The sequence below is a fragment of the Podarcis tiliguerta genome (genome assembly GCF_965153285.1).
Source record: "Podarcis tiliguerta genome assembly, chromosome: 12".
NCBI classification, from domain to species: domain Eukaryota; kingdom Metazoa; phylum Chordata; class Lepidosauria; order Squamata; family Lacertidae; genus Podarcis; species Podarcis tiliguerta.
Window position 1 is genome coordinate 36229399 of NC_139545.1, and position 16764 is coordinate 36246162.

The 16764-nt window shown below is 43.1% G+C and overlaps 1 protein-coding gene across 1 annotated transcript in view; it reads left to right on the forward strand.

The window, feature by feature from the left end:
- Positions 1–16764, forward strand: part of LOC310660735 (macrophage mannose receptor 1-like) — a 51639-nt gene that overhangs the window by 23957 nt on the left and 10918 nt on the right. Inside the window, exons 14-23 of the mRNA XM_083405705.1 lie at positions 450–534; positions 1512–1650; positions 2262–2297; positions 6177–6346; positions 8471–8538; positions 9006–9106; positions 10723–10865; positions 11563–11677; positions 12654–12796; positions 15009–15111. Coding sequence (XP_083261831.1) covers positions 450–534; positions 1512–1650; positions 2262–2297; positions 6177–6346; positions 8471–8538; positions 9006–9106; positions 10723–10865; positions 11563–11677; positions 12654–12796; positions 15009–15111 — 1103 coding nt within the window. The remainder of the gene's footprint in view (positions 1–449; positions 535–1511; positions 1651–2261; positions 2298–6176; positions 6347–8470; positions 8539–9005; positions 9107–10722; positions 10866–11562; positions 11678–12653; positions 12797–15008; positions 15112–16764) is intronic.

Consider the following 16764-nt stretch of genomic DNA (forward strand, 5'->3'; position numbering starts at 1 on the left):
TTTTCTAAAGAATATCAAGCTAGTCACAATACAGTGGCATGACAAAGCACAAAAACAGCCCCAAAGAGTGCAAAAATGGCACAAAAACAGCACATAGCAATCTCATTAGCTTTTCCAAGGGCAATCCCAGCAGCCTTTGCATTGACCTTTGAGGCCAGTGGAGAGTTGGAGTTTGAGAATGGAGGTTTGGAGGGAGCAATTGTGGCAGAGTTCAGTGGTCTGCTGTTTTTATAAAGAAAAAGTTTCCCAGAGGTTTTGGAGGGTGTTTACAGGCTTTTTCAATGGTGTTCAATAACATGGTTTTACTTAAAGGTATGGTGCCTTGGAATGTATCCCTTGTGTAAATGGGGAGTGGTCTGTACCATGAAGTTTAAAACACCAACTGTATCTACATCCATACTCTGTTTGCAATTTTCTGATCTCTGTATATTTATTGTTATATATTTTAGAATTAGGAAAAATTATGATTATTATTGGACTGGTTTCAGTGAGTTGGCACCCAATAAAGGATATACTTGGAGTGATGGATCTCCTGTAAGTAAATGACCTCTTACTCTCGAACTGAACTTTGACAGATCCCATAGCAGTGTTTTCGATTTTAAGTCACTGGAAATTTCAGTTTTTATAAACATGATTTGCTTGTAATCTCATTTTTAGATTCAACAGTTACGGCAGTTACTACAAAGCAGCGGCGGAGCTTCATGCTCCAGCAATGGGGGGTGGAGAGCAGACGGGGGCGTGGCTGGCTGACATCCTGGGGGCATGGCACGTGTCCCGGGAGCATTGTGCACTGCCCAGAGGAGCGTGGCATGCATCCTGGGGCCGTGGCTCGCCGCCTGCGGGGTGCAGCGCCCAGCGTGGGTCAGGTGGGCACCCCACCAGGATCGCGCTGCTGGGGGTAATGCGCTCCCACCGCCCCCTCTTCTTCCACCAGTGCTGAAGAGTTGTTGCTTGTCTGGTTGGATTAGATTTGTTTTTATATGTTTAAATGAACATTTTTTATTTCAAAAACAAGGATACTGGAACAGGAGAGCACACGTTGACTGCCTGGTTTATGTTGTTTTGAGTATGTGGGCAGGTAGGCTGCATTCCTGGAACCAACAAGTGTTAAAATCTAAGCAATGATTCAGATTCCTGGAACAGCCAGGCTAGCTTCTTGGTGAGGTAACTGGCCATCCCAGTAACAAAGGAAGTGGTTTGGCATTAGAGGAAAAATGGGTGGGGGCCCCTCCCTCAACTCGCTTGTAGTTAGAAAGCCAAAGGCATGGGCCACAGGGCCAGTCATCTAGATAACTTACAGTGACCAGAACTGATTCTTTATAATAACCTATAGGATCAACACAATATTAATAAACAAATGACAGCCCATCTCTCTCTCTACATATGCACATGCACACATGTGTACAAATCTTTCAAAGACTGCAACATAAGTCTGTCTCCTTTTCTGTATATTACCACTAAAGCTTTTTTTTTTTTTTAGAAAGAGTAAGAAATCTTTATTCCCACTGTAGGTAGACCTTGAAAGGAATTTTTATTTTAATGGTCGTTCCCATGAAGACACGGGATGCAGAGCCATGTATGTCTATAGTTCGTGGCAGGGTTCTGACTGGTGTGAACATTTTAGGAATTGGGTTTGCCAAATAAAGAGAGGTAAGGTACCCTTTTAATCTAACACTAGTTCATTAAGCAAAGTGAACAGGCTTTTTGCTGCTCTGCTGAAACCTGGCATTTAAACATGTTTATTACATGCCTAACTTTTCAGAGGAGGAAATAATAATGTGAAGTACATTCAGCCGTCATTAAGAATGTTGCAGAGTTCAGATCCTTGGCTTTCATATTATGAGATATGAAGTACAGGTGTCTCCCCACTTGCGCATGATGAGCATGCATGCTCCCGCTGACATGTGTGCCCTTTTTGGCATCAAAAGGGGCAGGAGCAGTACAAGGTGTGGGCAGAACAGGGAAATCCCCACTCATGTTCATCCCAGCGATGCACACGGTAGCCGGGGACAAAACCCCAGTGTAAGGGGGGATTCCCCTGTGTTCCATTTTGATGAGAATGAGGGATCTAGTGCATCAAACTCTTTGTGAAAACAGAAGCCACTGATTGTTCTGTCGCATTATTCTGTCAGAATTACAGAAATGTCATATGCTATAAATAACACTTTAATTTTTATGTTCTCCTGTTTGCAATATGAAACAATGTAATAAAATAGAAATTACGCTAGGGTCCATTATAATTTATGTGTTTTGTTTTTCAGGTGTAACAGTGAAAAAAGATCCAGTCGTTGGTTTTGGTATGTTGGGTGATTCCACCTTTCCTTGGTTCACGCATGCCTCTTTTAAGGAGCACCATGGAAAGTGGGGCTGGGGCTGCCTTATCAGCTCTCTCTCGCTCTCTCTCTTTTTTAAATAATATTTATTGATTTTCCAATAACATAACACCAAAACAAAAACAACTCCACAAGAAAAAGAGAAAGAAAAAAGAATAGTAAAAAAGAAAAGAAATAAAAAAACCAAAAAAAAGAAAAGAAAAAAAGGGACCCTCCTCCCCCTTTCCCAAAAAACAAACACAAAAACATCCAAACAGCACAAAGTTTCAAATTTCTTCTTTTTTGACTTGTTTCCTCGACCTCCTCCCACCTCCCTCTTTGTATACCTGTTTTTAATCTAGTCGGCAAATTCCATCCAGCTTTTACTGCTTTTTCACATTTACTTTTACCCCTTTTAAAAAGAGAAATAATAATAGAAAAAGAAAATTAACCTTAAATCTTCTAATCTTAAACCCTATAATATGCCCTTATATCCTAATGTTTCCTCTTCCTTATCTTAATCCCTGAAACCAAATAGATTCCTTCCATCATCCCCCCAAAATACTTATTCAAACCATGTTATATTTAGTTTTACTTAAAAATTTCCAATTTATCCCACCATCTCTTCCCCTCGGTTTTGGGTACTGCCAGTCCTTTTTACAATTTTTAAAGTCTTTCCAATCCATAAAGTCAATCAATCAGCCAGGTTGTCTTATATCCGAGGCCTCTAAATCATCTTCCTGGCCTGTCTGCAGAGTCTTTTTCGAGCCTAAAATTAAGTCCCAAGACACTTTCCCCTCAACGTCTCCTTTAACCTTCTTGGACAAGCTTGCCCAAACCCTATAATTCCTTTTGTAGACCAGAAAATTGTCCAAAGCTTGCTCCACACTCTCTTTAAAGTTACTAAATTTCACTTCTTCAAACTTTCTCAAAGTGCCATTCTCCAAAATGTACCTTATCCAACCTGGATCACTCAGTCCAAATGTGGCACTACTTTTCCAAATCTGTCCTTTAAGCTCTTTACTCTCATAGTCCATTTTTTGTCCATCAATTTGAGGCTCTATTACTGTAATTTCCACAGACGGTTTCTCTTGCAAAGACAGAGGCTGTTCTGTTTGATCCATATTCTTCTCAGATATCCATCCTTGTTGAGTTAATTCTGTTTCTTGAGCCGGGTTTGCTAATTTTTTTGCTTGTTGAGCCAAGCTGTGTACGTTTTCCTTCAAATCAGAAATACCAAATTCCAGAATAGACAGGTTTTTTTGAAATTGTTCAAACAGAGCTGTTATTTTTTCTGCCATATTCCCAAGCCTGTTCTTTCAATGTTATCTTGCTGTCAAGGTCAGTTACTGAATTCAGTCTGCAGGATTGCAGCCTGTGTAGGGGATTTCCATCCAAAAGTATAACAATATGACAATCCAAAATACATTTCTGTAGCAGTCCACAACAGTCTGTTACAGTTTCCTTTAGTTGTTTTTCATCCACCTTTCAATAACATATAGTTCAGCTCCCTTTTTCCTTTCCAAAAAAAAAAAGAGACAAGAAAATTCAATTCTCCCTTAATCCGTTCCTTCTTAATAGTTATTTTCTAGTTGTAAGAATTCTTTTTCTCCTTTTGGCAGCCCGGTCCCGGGCTCGAGGCGGTAAAAAATAAAGTCAAATTACACTGCTCTGAAGGCTATAAACTGTTGAAACAATCTCCCCCTCTTCCCCTGCTTCCGAGGGGGGGTTTAAAGGGCTTAGGTGACAGATTTATTTCTTTACAAAGTGCTTTTTAAAGGCTCAAGTTTTCTCACTTTTGCCTTGATCTTTCTACAAAGTGGAAGGTGGGCTTCCTGTTTTAACCTTCCATCTGATGCCGAATTCCAGTAATTTGTAATCCAATTTCCATTACTTACAAAAGTTTCTTTGATCCAAATGTCCACAGGAAAAGTTGGCGCTTCCTGACAGCAGCTGTGCGGCTTCACTCCCCGAAAGCAGCGATCGATCCGAAGTGCCGCGCCGCTCACCCCACGTCCCTCCGGAGCCCCGAAACCGGGTCTCCCCGCGAGTAGGGGAGGCGCTGATGGCACAAGGTGGATCCCAAGCCCACGGTCTTCCTCCGACCGTGGTTTTTTGCGGGTCTCCGCCTCGCCGTAGGCGGTCAGACCCTTCCTTTCGGTGAGCAGTCCCCTCCGAGACGGAGGAAATCCGCCATTTGCCAGGCGCGCTCAACCCGGAAGCCCTTATCAGCTCTTTTGGGCCATTGATGGTTCTGCCAAAGATGCAGGTGCTCCCTGGCTTGGGCTTGTTCAACTCTGCCTTCCCTCAGGTCACACAAGTTTACGTAGCCCCAGGGAAAGTGAGAAAGGAGCCACTCCACCAGTTTCTTTTCATCCATTGGAAATTCTGTCAGGAGCCAGTGGCAGCTGCTTCCTAACCTGGGCTTGCTTGCTTGGATTACATATGATTGGGGAGGGACTGTATCTTAGTGATAGATCATCTGATTTGCATGAGGGAGGTCCCAGGTCCTCCATATCTCCAGGTAGGACTGGGAGACATCCCTGACTGAAACCCTGGAGATTACAGCCTGGCTGTGTTGACAGTACTCAGTTAGGAGGACCAGTGGTTTGGCTTAGGCACCCCCTATGTTCCTGAGTGTCAGATCTCCTTAGCTGCTGTACATCATATTCTTATAACTTCTCCTCCCCCGCCCCTTTATTATTTTTGCATTTTCATTGGCTAGGCTAAGAAGATTGTACTGCTTTGGAATGTAGGATTGTCCCTCCACTTTTTTTTCAGGCTGCACTGCCAGTGCACAATTTAACAGCTTGATACACACAAATTAGCACACACACTGGCAGAATGTGGTTCTCCAGCTTCAGAAAAACCACCTGCCTGCCTGAAGTTTAGTTGTACTAGGCAACTGCTGAGTGTGAGTAGGAGCAAGAGAGATGTTATCTCAGTACAGTCGTACCTTGGAATTCGAAAGGCTTAGTCGCCGAACGTTTTGGCTCCCGAACAATCGCAATACGGAAGTGAGTGTTCTGGTTTTACAATGATTTTTGGAAGTCGAATGTCTGGTGTGGCTTCCCCGGCTTCCAATTGGCTTAAGGAAGCTCCTGCAGCCAATCATAAGCCATAGGTACGACTGTACTATGTATGTCTACCCAGAATTAAGTCCCACTGAATTAAGTTCAAGAGTGATGATGTCACAACCCCACTGCCCTTCTCCACAAAAAGATCGCCCATCATGGGGATGAAGGCTGATTCTGTTTCATATCTGGTCCGGAACCCAGACTGAAAAGGCCAAGAAAATCAGTTCTCTCCAAGAGCATCCAAACTACTACTAAACCTCTCATGCACCTTGCCCCTCAAAGGACCACTGGTGCTTTACCAGCTACTTTATGTGAAATCATAAGACAGTACCTTTAAAAATGCAGTGTCTTGCATACTTGCATTTTAGCTCATGCCCCCCCCCCAAATAATGCTGTTATCATCACCACTGAACCAACTCCCCCCCACCCCTAGGGAAATATATATCCATGGTTCTAGGTGCTCTTTTCATATTTTACTTTTAAAATGTTTTATCGGTGTAACCAAACTGTTTTGTTTTTAGTTGAATGTGAACAGGAATAAAGCATGGACTAGAAAAGGGGGGTGTGGTGGTGGTGGTGGGGAGTCCTTGTAAGTTTCAAAACTGAAATAATGTATCTGTCTAAAGCAGGAGGGTCCTCATTAAGATCACTGAAGTTGCTTAGCTGGACTGCTTGTTCTGTGAATTAATGTTATTCACATGTTTATATACCTCTTCAAAATCTTTTGATGAAGGGTAGCTGAGAAATATTTGAAATCAAATAAATAAAAATATGCTTTCTTTTGCAGAAAATGAATTTACAAGAATTGAAAATGGCTGGATTTTGTATAATGAGAGCGAGTACTATTTCAGCAATGCGAGTTCATCTGCAGAAAGAGCGTGGGAATTCTGCAAGAAGCAACATGCAGATCTTGTGGTCATTGAAAGTGAAAGTGAAAGACGGTTTTTGTGGAAATACGTAAGAAATATATGGAACATATGCTTTCTTAATCAAATATAGCTGGGTTTTAAAAAGAGCCAGATACATTGTTTGATAATAGCCATTTTGTTGCCTGACGAACATTTTCTTCTGCATGGTGTCACCGAAGCTTGCAGAGATAATTAGTGCAATCCTATGCATGTCTGTGGAAAAGTAAGTCTCTTGACTTCAATGGGTCTTACTTTCAAATAAGTCTGTAGAAGATTGCAGCCTAAAAGACCTAATTGATCCTTTGTAAACGCTTCCATTGTAAAACAAGGCACTGATGGGGAAGTGAGACTTGCCAAATAGAAATCTACATACATTCCACTCACCATCACCCCATCCCCCAAATAATTGTTACAATTTAGGCATGATTCACAGCCACAGCAATATGATGATAATAGTTTCCATGTGATCAGGGGTCCACACAGGTATGGAAATAGGATTCCTGAATGGGCTGACCAGGTTGTGTGATAAATGCCAAATCTAGTACTAGACTTTCCAGGCATTGCTTGTGCTGCCAATTATCTCAATCCATCCAACCACATGGGAAGAAATTTAACAGGAAGTGAGGTACAGTGCCCATCAAACAGTTTCTGATTATGCTCCTCTTGTTAGGTCTCACAAGAAGTTATATTTTCCATTCCTGTTGGAGCTGGCATTTTCTGGGGCTATATTGAACTACTTTCCAGCACACTGGGTTCTTTCAAAACTTAAAAATAGTTGTTTCAGTATTTATTTTTGTGACTAAGCATGTAATTTTAATTCCACCAAAGTTGAAAATGCCATGCAGAAATCGTTTTCTAAGAAACTTGATGGTTCTGGTAATAGGCAACATTCCCAAATGTTTGGGAAGAGCAGAAACTTCTCAATAGATTCTATGGGGCCTCTCATGAAAGCATGGTGGGCTTATCACTCAGAGTTTCACCTTCTGTCTTCACCTGCCCAACCACCCTTTCTACCTTTCTCTTCACCCATTATGAAAACTTCTTCTAGCCCCTTCTTATCCCTTCCCTCTTCTAGTTGGTTAAATGTTTAGTTAAAGGTAAAGGTAAAGGTACCCCTGCCCGTACGGGCCAGTCTTGACAGACTCTAGGGTTGTGCGCCCATCTCACTCAAAGAGGCCGAGGGCCAGCGCTGTCCGAAGACACTTCTGGGTCACGTGGCCAGCGTGACATCGCTGCTCTGGTGAGCCAGAGCTGCACACGGAAACGCCGTTTACCTTCCCGCTAGTAAGCAGTCCCTATTTATCTACTTGCCCCCGGGAGTGCTTTCGAACTGCTAGGTTGGCAGGCGCTGGGACCGAACAACGGGAGCGCACCCCGCCGCGGGGATTCGAACCGCCGACCTTTCGATCGGCAAGCCCTAGGCGCTGAGGCTTTAACCCACAGCGCCACCCGCGTCCCTTAATGTTTAGATGGTTGGTGGTTATTTTAATTTGGGTATAACTGTAAACTGCTTATTATTGCTGCTGCTGCTGGTGGTGGTGGTGGTGGTTTCTATTGATTTGTTGGTTGGTTTGTGGCTCATGTAGGATATTTTGTTTTCCAATGTTTGATGCTTTGTTGTGATTTTATATCTGTTGTAAGCCTCCCAGAGTGCCTAGGGAAACCCAGCAAGATGGGCAGAATATAAATTTAAAAACTATTATTATTATTATTATTATTATTATTATTTAGTGCTTTCCTCTTTATTTTCTCCTTTTATTTCATTTGTTACTTTTCCTCTTCTTTGTCTTCACTAAGAATTGCAAATTCACTAAATGAACCATTTAAACACTGTGCTATATTATGGCCTGGAAGCTGGTGGAGTGGGGTGCAATGTTACTGAGTTATATAGAAAATAGAAATCTTCAAATAACCAGCTAAAATGGAAACATTTTTTTAAAAAACTTTCTTCTGTGCTTACCCTCGTTGTAACTGGCAGGTTTTAATTTGTTTTAATTGAAAAGCTTTAATTTTATTTTTAAACAGCATGGACATGCTATGTTCGTAATTACAAACCTCTTTCTGTCTTGCCTGATTCTGCACTTCCTATGGGACAGCTGAATTATCTTGCCCTGGAGAATATGTGATTGCTTTATTGTTGCATTGACTTCCCATTTCTCTTTGTATGTTGTAGAATCAGCTTTATCGCAGTCATTATGACCATTATATTGGTTTAACTGTGGATTTTGAAAAAAATTACCGGTAAGTAAACACAAGTAAACAAACAAACAAACAAAAAGTGGAAATCAGATTTTTAGTTCTTGTGCCCAAAATAGCAGTTGCCATTTTCATCACTTTCAGAACCTTCCTTTGCCAAGAAGGGACGCGGGTAGCACTGTGGTCTAAACCACTGAGCCTCTTGGACTTGCTGAGTGGAAGGTTGCTTTAATATCATCTCAATCTTTAAAGATAATGATTGTTTTCGGAGCCATTTTGGCTCCATTATTTCAGCAATACTGCTGGATATATTTAATGTTGTGTCCTCAAAAAGAAAATCTGACAGTGCTGTCTGATAGAACACTAAGGTCAACAGCTAAACTGCTTTATTAGCTTGGTGTTCTTTGGCCACGGAGCTCCAAAAAAACCTGAAAACCGTTGTAAAAATATGCAGTATAAATGAAAAAGCAATGACTTTGTTCTGTCCAATACTGTCATATCATTTCCTCTAGCTGGTTGAATGGAACTCCAGTTACCTATGAAGCCTGGGCACCCAATGAACCCAACTTTTCAAACGAGGATGAAAATTGTGTCGTCATGTATTATAGAACAGGCAAGTAGAACAAAATATTATCATTCTTTTAAAAAAATCTGAGAATGTGTGTGCCTGATAGTGGCACAAAAATTAATTTATATATAGTTAACTACTACACACTGAACCTTTAGTCATGATAACTATTCGGTCTGTATATACACTGAAGGCCATTACCTTGCTTTGAACACAACATATTGCAGTTATTAATATTGCTCATTTTGAAGCAAGAGGGTGAATATAAACTGGCTCTTCTTGAAATAAAAAAAAAATCCAAATCCAAAAATATGATTCAAAATCTTTACTAACAGAACTTGTTCCAAAAACAAACATAAAACAAATAATGTAACACCCAGATAGTTGCACAATATTGTGTGCTGCCCCACCCACCCCGCACCCTCTGGCTACACGCATGTGATCCAATGTGGAGTATGGAGAAACAGGCTGCCAGTTGAATGGGGAAGACGTCAAGTGGGTGACGTCCAAAAAATCAAGGCAGCTGCAAATCCACACTAAACTACCATGTGGATGGGCGTTATATTTGTATCACATAAGCAAGTGTATACAACAAAAGAGATTTGGGGAGATGCTATACAGACATATACCAAATTTTTCGCCCTATAGGGTGCACTGGCCCATAGGGCGCGCCTCATTTTTTGGGGGGGAAATGAATAAAAAAAAAATTATTCCCCCCCCCCCCAGCCACGGGGCTGGGGAAGCCGGAGCTTCCCCCGACCCCAGCCCCCAGAACAGGCTGCTATCCGCAAGCCTTGCGAGCCCGCGGGAACTCCCCCGGGGCGCGCAAGGCTTGCGGACACCTGCTCGAAGCACAGGGCACCCTCCGGAGGGCGCCCTGTGCTTCGGGCTCCAGGCTGCTGCCCGCAAGCCTTGCAAGCCAGCGGGACCTCCCGCCGGGTGCGCAAGGCTTGCAGACACCTGCCTAAAGCATGGGGCATCCTCCGGAGGCCGCCCCGTGCTTCGGGCTGCAGGCTGCTGCCCGCAAGCCTTGCGCGCCTGGCGGGACCTTCCGCCGTGCGCGCAAGGCTTGCGGATAGCTTCCTGAAGCGTGGAGAGCTAGAGGGGTCAGTGCGCACCGACGCCTCTCGCTCTCCAGGCTTCAGCGAAAGCCTGCATTCGCCCCATAGGACGTACACACATTTCCCCTTCATTTTTGGAGGGGGGAAGTGCATCCTATAGGGTGAAAAATACGGTACATTAAAGATTGCTTATTTTTAATAACATTGGAACTGTAAGCAGTTCAAATTGCGAAAAACTGCTTACAGTATTTTATTTTATTGTTACATTTCTCCATAAGCCCCACTGTCTTCCAACATGGAACTTATGCAACATACAGTTCATGGACAGCCTCCCTTTGAAGCACATTGAGCAGACTGAAACCAGCTTAAGTTCAGAAAAGTTATTGTACTATGTGCCTTCAGATTGTGTACTGGCATAATTGGTATATATACCACAACAATCAAGGGCAGTGTGTTGACCTGCAAGCTCTATTTCCAGTACAGTAGTAATAGTAGTTGCTGTCAAGTCTTTATTTGTAATGCATCCTTGAACGGATGTTGATTATTTTTCATTTGGGAGTGATTTAATCTTACTGATCAACACAAAACTTCTCTATTCAGGCTTATGGAATGACATAAACTGTGGTGCTGAGAACAGATTCATCTGTGAAAGGGATAAGAGTTCTGTCCGTTCAGCTGCTGCTCCCACAACGCCTGCACCTGTTGGAGGCTGTGCAGATGGCTGGCTTTTCTTTGATAAAAAGGTAACTAAGAAAGTGATTTCCAATATACTGGTATATTACCCCTTTTCAGTTATTATAGCACATACAGTGAATGTTTTCCCAGGGCTTTTGAATATGCAGTGATTGCTCTCCATTTCCACAGTTCTATGCAAGGGCTCGTTATAGAGGTTAAAATGAATGTGCACCTAGCTCAGGGGTTAAACCTCCCATCATGATTACACATCTCTCCCCGCCACCCCGCCTCCGCCGCCCCATGTCTATAAGGACTGAAAAGGACTGCTGTGCTGCAAAATAGAAGTGCCAGATTTTAAAATAAGAGGTGGTGTTTTTAAAGTTTGGTTATGTATCAGCTACCCAAAAGAGCAGTAAAATGGTATTCAAACTAAATTTTCAGAATTTGGTTATGTTAATTTTTATTAAATGACACTCTTAGCGGGAAACAGGTTATATTCTTCTCAAAGAGAAGCTCAAATGCTTCCCTCCTATACTGCTCTTACAATTTGAAAAGTGTAGGCGTTCTTTCATCTGACGCAGGCAATCTCATCTTGTTGCATAGCAGAGCTGGCTGTAGAAAAAACAATACCAAAACATTTAAAAGGCAATGACATCATCCAAAGCATCAAATTAAAAGCAATAAAATGCAGTTTTCAATCATTAGTTTTCTGACATTTATTTCTAAAAGAAAGTGGATATCACAGCTCTTTATTTTTCTTCACAGTGCTTCAAACTATTAGGTTTGAATGAAGAAGAGAGGAAAAACTGGCACGAAGCACGACTTGATTGCAAAGAATCCGGAGGAAATCTGGCTAGCATACCAAACAAAGAAACACAAGGTGCGGTCATTGCCTTTAAAACATGTTGTTATAGGCTTAATGTTTTGCAAGTTCAGGAGCCTGGGTTCAAATTACTTTCATGCCAGACACACTGTTACAGGTGGCTCCTTGCCACTCTGGTAACTTGAGAAACTGCAGGACACATGGAGGAGCTGCTAACCAGGAAAGTGCAACAATAAAACAATGAATAGGGTGATAATGCAATGACCACTGCAATAGACACAAGATAATATCAACAAGGCAACTATCTGCAAACAAACAATAAACATCCATAAACCTCTGGTAAAATCCTGGCCTTGCTTCTTCTGTCATTGTTTAGTCGTTTAGTCGTGTCCGACTCTTCGTGACCCCATGGACCAGAGCACGCCAGGCACTTCTGTCTTCCACTGCCTCCCGCAGTTTGGTCAAACTCATGCTGGTAGCTACAAGAACACTGTCCAACCATCTAGTCCTCTGTTGTCCCCTTCTCCTTGTGCCCTCCATCTTTCCCAACATCAGGGTCTTTTCTAGGGAGTCTTCTCTTCTCATGAAGTGGCCAAAATATTGGAGCCTCAGCTTCAGGATCTGTCCTTCTTCTATGATCTTCCAATTCAGCTCTAGACCCTTCCTAAGCTGAAAGCTTTTTGTAGTAATTTTGGCCTATTGTTGCATTTTCTAGGTGCAGAAGGGCTTGTGCTGGATTAGTTGCTCCTTTTTGTTACCTTAAGGCAGGGTGTCTGGAATCTGATGGACTAAAACTCCTGTTAGCTCCAGCAAACATAGCAAATGGACAGGAATGGTGGCAGATGCAGTCAATAATACCTGAGGGGCACTGTGGTGGAAACCCCTGAATTAATCAAACTTTATAGGTTTTTTATATACAAAATATATCAGTTCATGGTATTGATTACTTATTGGTGATGGTGGTGAAATCCACCATGGTGAAATTTTTATGTTTTAGTCATTTTTTGTTTTTGTTTTTGTTTTTGTTTTTTAGCATTCCTTATGGTGCAATTACAAAGTGCTGCAACTGACCCTTGGACTGGACTGAATGATTGTAGTTCTAGTTACAGATTTGTATGGACAAGTGGAAGTGGAGTCTACTTTACAAACTGGGCCCCAACTTTTCCCAATTACAATGTAAGTCCTGCCTGCAAAGGCTTTCATCTCTCCCCCTCCCCCAAGATGAGAAATGTATCCTATATTCTATTCCTGGAACGCCTTCTCAGCATTAGCACCCCATTTATATATATCTCTCTTCTGCCCCCCACCTACTTTGAGGGGCATCTACTTAGTTTATCTTTTAGTGCTGAAGTATTAAAATAGGCAGGGACGTGGGTGGTGCTGTGGTCTAAACCACTGAGCCTCTTGGGCTTGCCGATCAGAAGGTCGTTGGTTCGAATCCCCGCGACAGGGTGAGCTCCCGTTGCTCGGTCCCTGTTCCTGCCCACCTAGCAGTTCGAAAGCACCTCAAAGTACAAGTAGATAAATAGATACTGCTCTGGTGGGAAGGTAAACGGCGTTTCCATGCACTGCTCTGGTTCGCCAGAAGCGGCTTAGTCATGCTGGCCACATGACCCGGAAGCTGTAGGCCGGTTCCCATGGCCAGTAAAGCAAGATGAGCGCCACAACCCCAGAGTCGTCCGCAACTGGACCTAATGGTCAGGGGTACCTTTACATTTTTATCAAAAGTAGGCAGTAGAGTTGTAAACAGATTCTGAAGAGCCTCTGTAGAAGTTGGTGTGAAACAACTTATATGCCAAATAAGGCCTGTTGCTTTAACTGTGTCAATTAAATTCGGTCTGGAGGATTGGAAACTTCCCCTCAGCTCTCTCTGGACATTTTTATTCTGTTTGCATTCTGCCAGTGGATGAATGATTTGAAGATAATCTGCCAATGTTTAGTTTCCTAGTTAGAGTTAACACCTTCCTCCCCAAAACCCACTGAAGCATTGCCATTCGTTTCAATTGTACATTCCCTACTGAGTTGGGGAATTCAGACATTCTGAAGGGCATCTCACCCATTTCCATACACACTTTCCTTGATCTTCAGACCGGTAGGTGCTGCCACATCTTTCTCAAATAGCAATCACTTATATTAGGTGTTACAAGTATTCAGAAGCATGCTGAGAAAGTTGCAAGAATCTGAGGTGGCTTTTAATGTAGCATTTAAAATATTGTCCTGTCAGTGTGCTGGTGGGATGAGTTATTAGAATACCATCCACTGTCTAGGTAGAGTTACTGCTCTACTTTGATGCTCACACCTGACAACCCTTTCCTTAAAAAGCTGTGGTCAATCTTCTGCCAAGGCTACGCCCACATGCCAATCGCCTGGTGTCATTAGAGCAGGAAGAAAGGAGGATGGACTTCTGAAGCACTACATGTTGAAATCCTGGCAATCAGCTGACCTTCAAGTACCTTGACTCCAGATGTCATTGTGGCATCAGGTGATTAACCAGCTGCCGCCCCCCCCCCCGCTACATTTAAACTCTACATTTAAGCCTGGCTGCTATTTTATTTTTTCCCCCAAGACTAGTTTTCAGGAAGTGTCCTGAATCCTCACTCTGATACATGGACTCCTTCTTGTGGAGGAGCTTGTGCGGAAATTTATCACACTGGGTACTCAGTGGTAATGTACTATTTCTGCCAAGACTTGAACTTAAAGGTGAGGTGGATGAATTGTCCGGCAGGAAGAGCGTTTCAAGCCAAGCTGCTTGTTGGAAACAGTATTGTATCAGGAAGAGTCAGGCATCATGTGAGCAGTTTTATATCCGGCCCTGCTGACTACCCTACTTCCTGTAAACTTCAACAGGGCCCTCATCCAGAGCATGCATCATTAAAAGATGCCTACCCCTGAGTAGGGTGCAGAGATGGGAGGCCTTGTGTTGCCAGACATGCAGTGCACCTTTAGCCTAGGGTTTGATGTGGTCTTGGCACCATCTGATCCTGGAATCACACAAGCAATTGTGTAGTCTGGATTGTGTTGAGTTGTATGATCTATTAGCTTTCATCAGGTATCGTGAATTCACAGGCACCCTTAATTGCAGCAATCTCAGGGTGTTTGCTGGACTCCACTAACTCCCTTTGATCCCAGGATACAATGGGGCCAGCCCCTCCTTAGATATTTAATTCAGTGGTGGAGGCTGTTTCTTGGCTGGGTTGGGCAAGACAGTGATGAGAAGTGATGAGTGATGAGAGCTATCAGTGATGAGAACTATCCATCTGCAAACTTATTTCTAAAAAGATAGGATACTGTTTTCATCTAGTTTGAGAAGTACAAAAGGAGGGCTCTTAAGAAAAATCTATGACAAAAGGATTGCCCCCTTCACAACGTAAGTGTTTTTATTCCTTAGGGAGACTGTGTTTTTATTATGCGTGAGCCTCTACCGAAGGCAGGGAAGTGGAGAAACGGACCATGTTCTGACAGGAAAAGCTACATCTGCCAAAGAAACACTGGTACATTTTAACTTTATTGATTACAGATGTCTGCAAGTTGATTATTGATTACAGGTGTAAGCAGTTTTTGGCGTAGGCATTGGATATGTATCCTGAATCAACCAGTCAGACTGCTGATTTTTTTCTTTTTGGCTTGGTCGAACTTCAATTAAGGTTCACCCTATGACAGGCACCCCCAAACACGGCCCTCCAGATGTTTTGGGATTACAATTCCCATTACCCCTGACCACTGGTCCTGTTAGCTAGGGATAATGGGGATTGTAGTCCCAAAACATTTGGAGGGTCGAGTTTTGGGGTGCCTGCCCTATGATGTACAGTACATCAAACAGAGTGATCCATCAGCCCCACCACTCGGGACAGGTGTCATGGCCCATCAGCCCCCATCTGGCCACCATCCCCCCTTTATTGGGGTACCAAATCTTTTTAGCAGGAGGGTGTGGGATCCCCAACACTGCCCCCGCCAGGCTAAGGATCCAACCCAATGCTTTACCCACCATAAAGTTGTGACAGTTGGTGACCACTGCCACGAGTTAGGCAGAAACCTCTAGACGGCCCAGTTCATCAGCAATAAAAATTCCTACGTAGCGCCAAATAGAATGATGGAGAATATCCATAGCTGGATCTTGAGCATGGCCTGCCCACTTACATCCAGGCAGGACCGGAGGCTGATACCTAGGGAATAAGGGTGCGGGATCTAGTGGCAAACAAGCCAGGAACCACAATTGTGGCGCCCCTTTATGAATGACATGGCCATACCCACTAGCCTGCCTGTCATAGTCCCATTAAACAGACAGGCTCCCACCAACTCGCATGACCACAGGAGGAGGATTTTGTCCCCCAACGGATGTGCGGGACAGGAAGAAGGTGCCCAGCTCAGCTGTGGTCGCCCCAGGCCACAAACCATCACCCCCAGGGGACTTAAGGTAAGTGGGAAATCTGCCAAAGAAACACTGGTATGTTTTTAGAAGAAAAGTAACAGAAAATTCACCCAGTGCTATACCAGCTGCACTGGCTCCCGGTGGAGTACAGGATCAGGTTTAAGGTGCTGGTTTTAACCTTTAAAACGCTATACGGCTTAGGACCCTCGTACCTACGGGACCGCCTCTCCTGGTATGTCCCACAGAGGAACTTACGGTCTTCAAATAAAAACATCCTGAAGGTCCCAGGCCACAGAGAGGTTAGGCTGGCCCTGTCACAAGAGACAAGGGCCCTTCAGGACTTGACATCTTTCCACAGGACCTGCAAGACAGAGCTGTTCCACCAGGCCTTTGGTCAGGGCGCAGCCTGACTCCTCCTTTGGCAATCTTCACAGAACTTTAGCTTAATGGTTGCCATCAATTTGATTTTCATTAATTTTTATAATGAAATGTTTTTAGAATGTTGCACTATTTTATTGTTGTTAGCCGCCCTTAGCCCGGCTTCAGCTGGGGAGGGCGGGATATAAATAAAAATTTATTATTATTAAAATAATATGTAAATCAGATTGACTTATGGAGACCAAAGGCAGTTTTCTATGTCATATCATTTTGTTCATAAATAAAAATTAGATGGCCACCTGTCTTTGTATTAGAGATTCAACACTGAGCCGTATAAAGAAAAAGTGCAGTTGTGACAACTATATCTTATAGGTGCATAGAAATGAACTCTTATGAG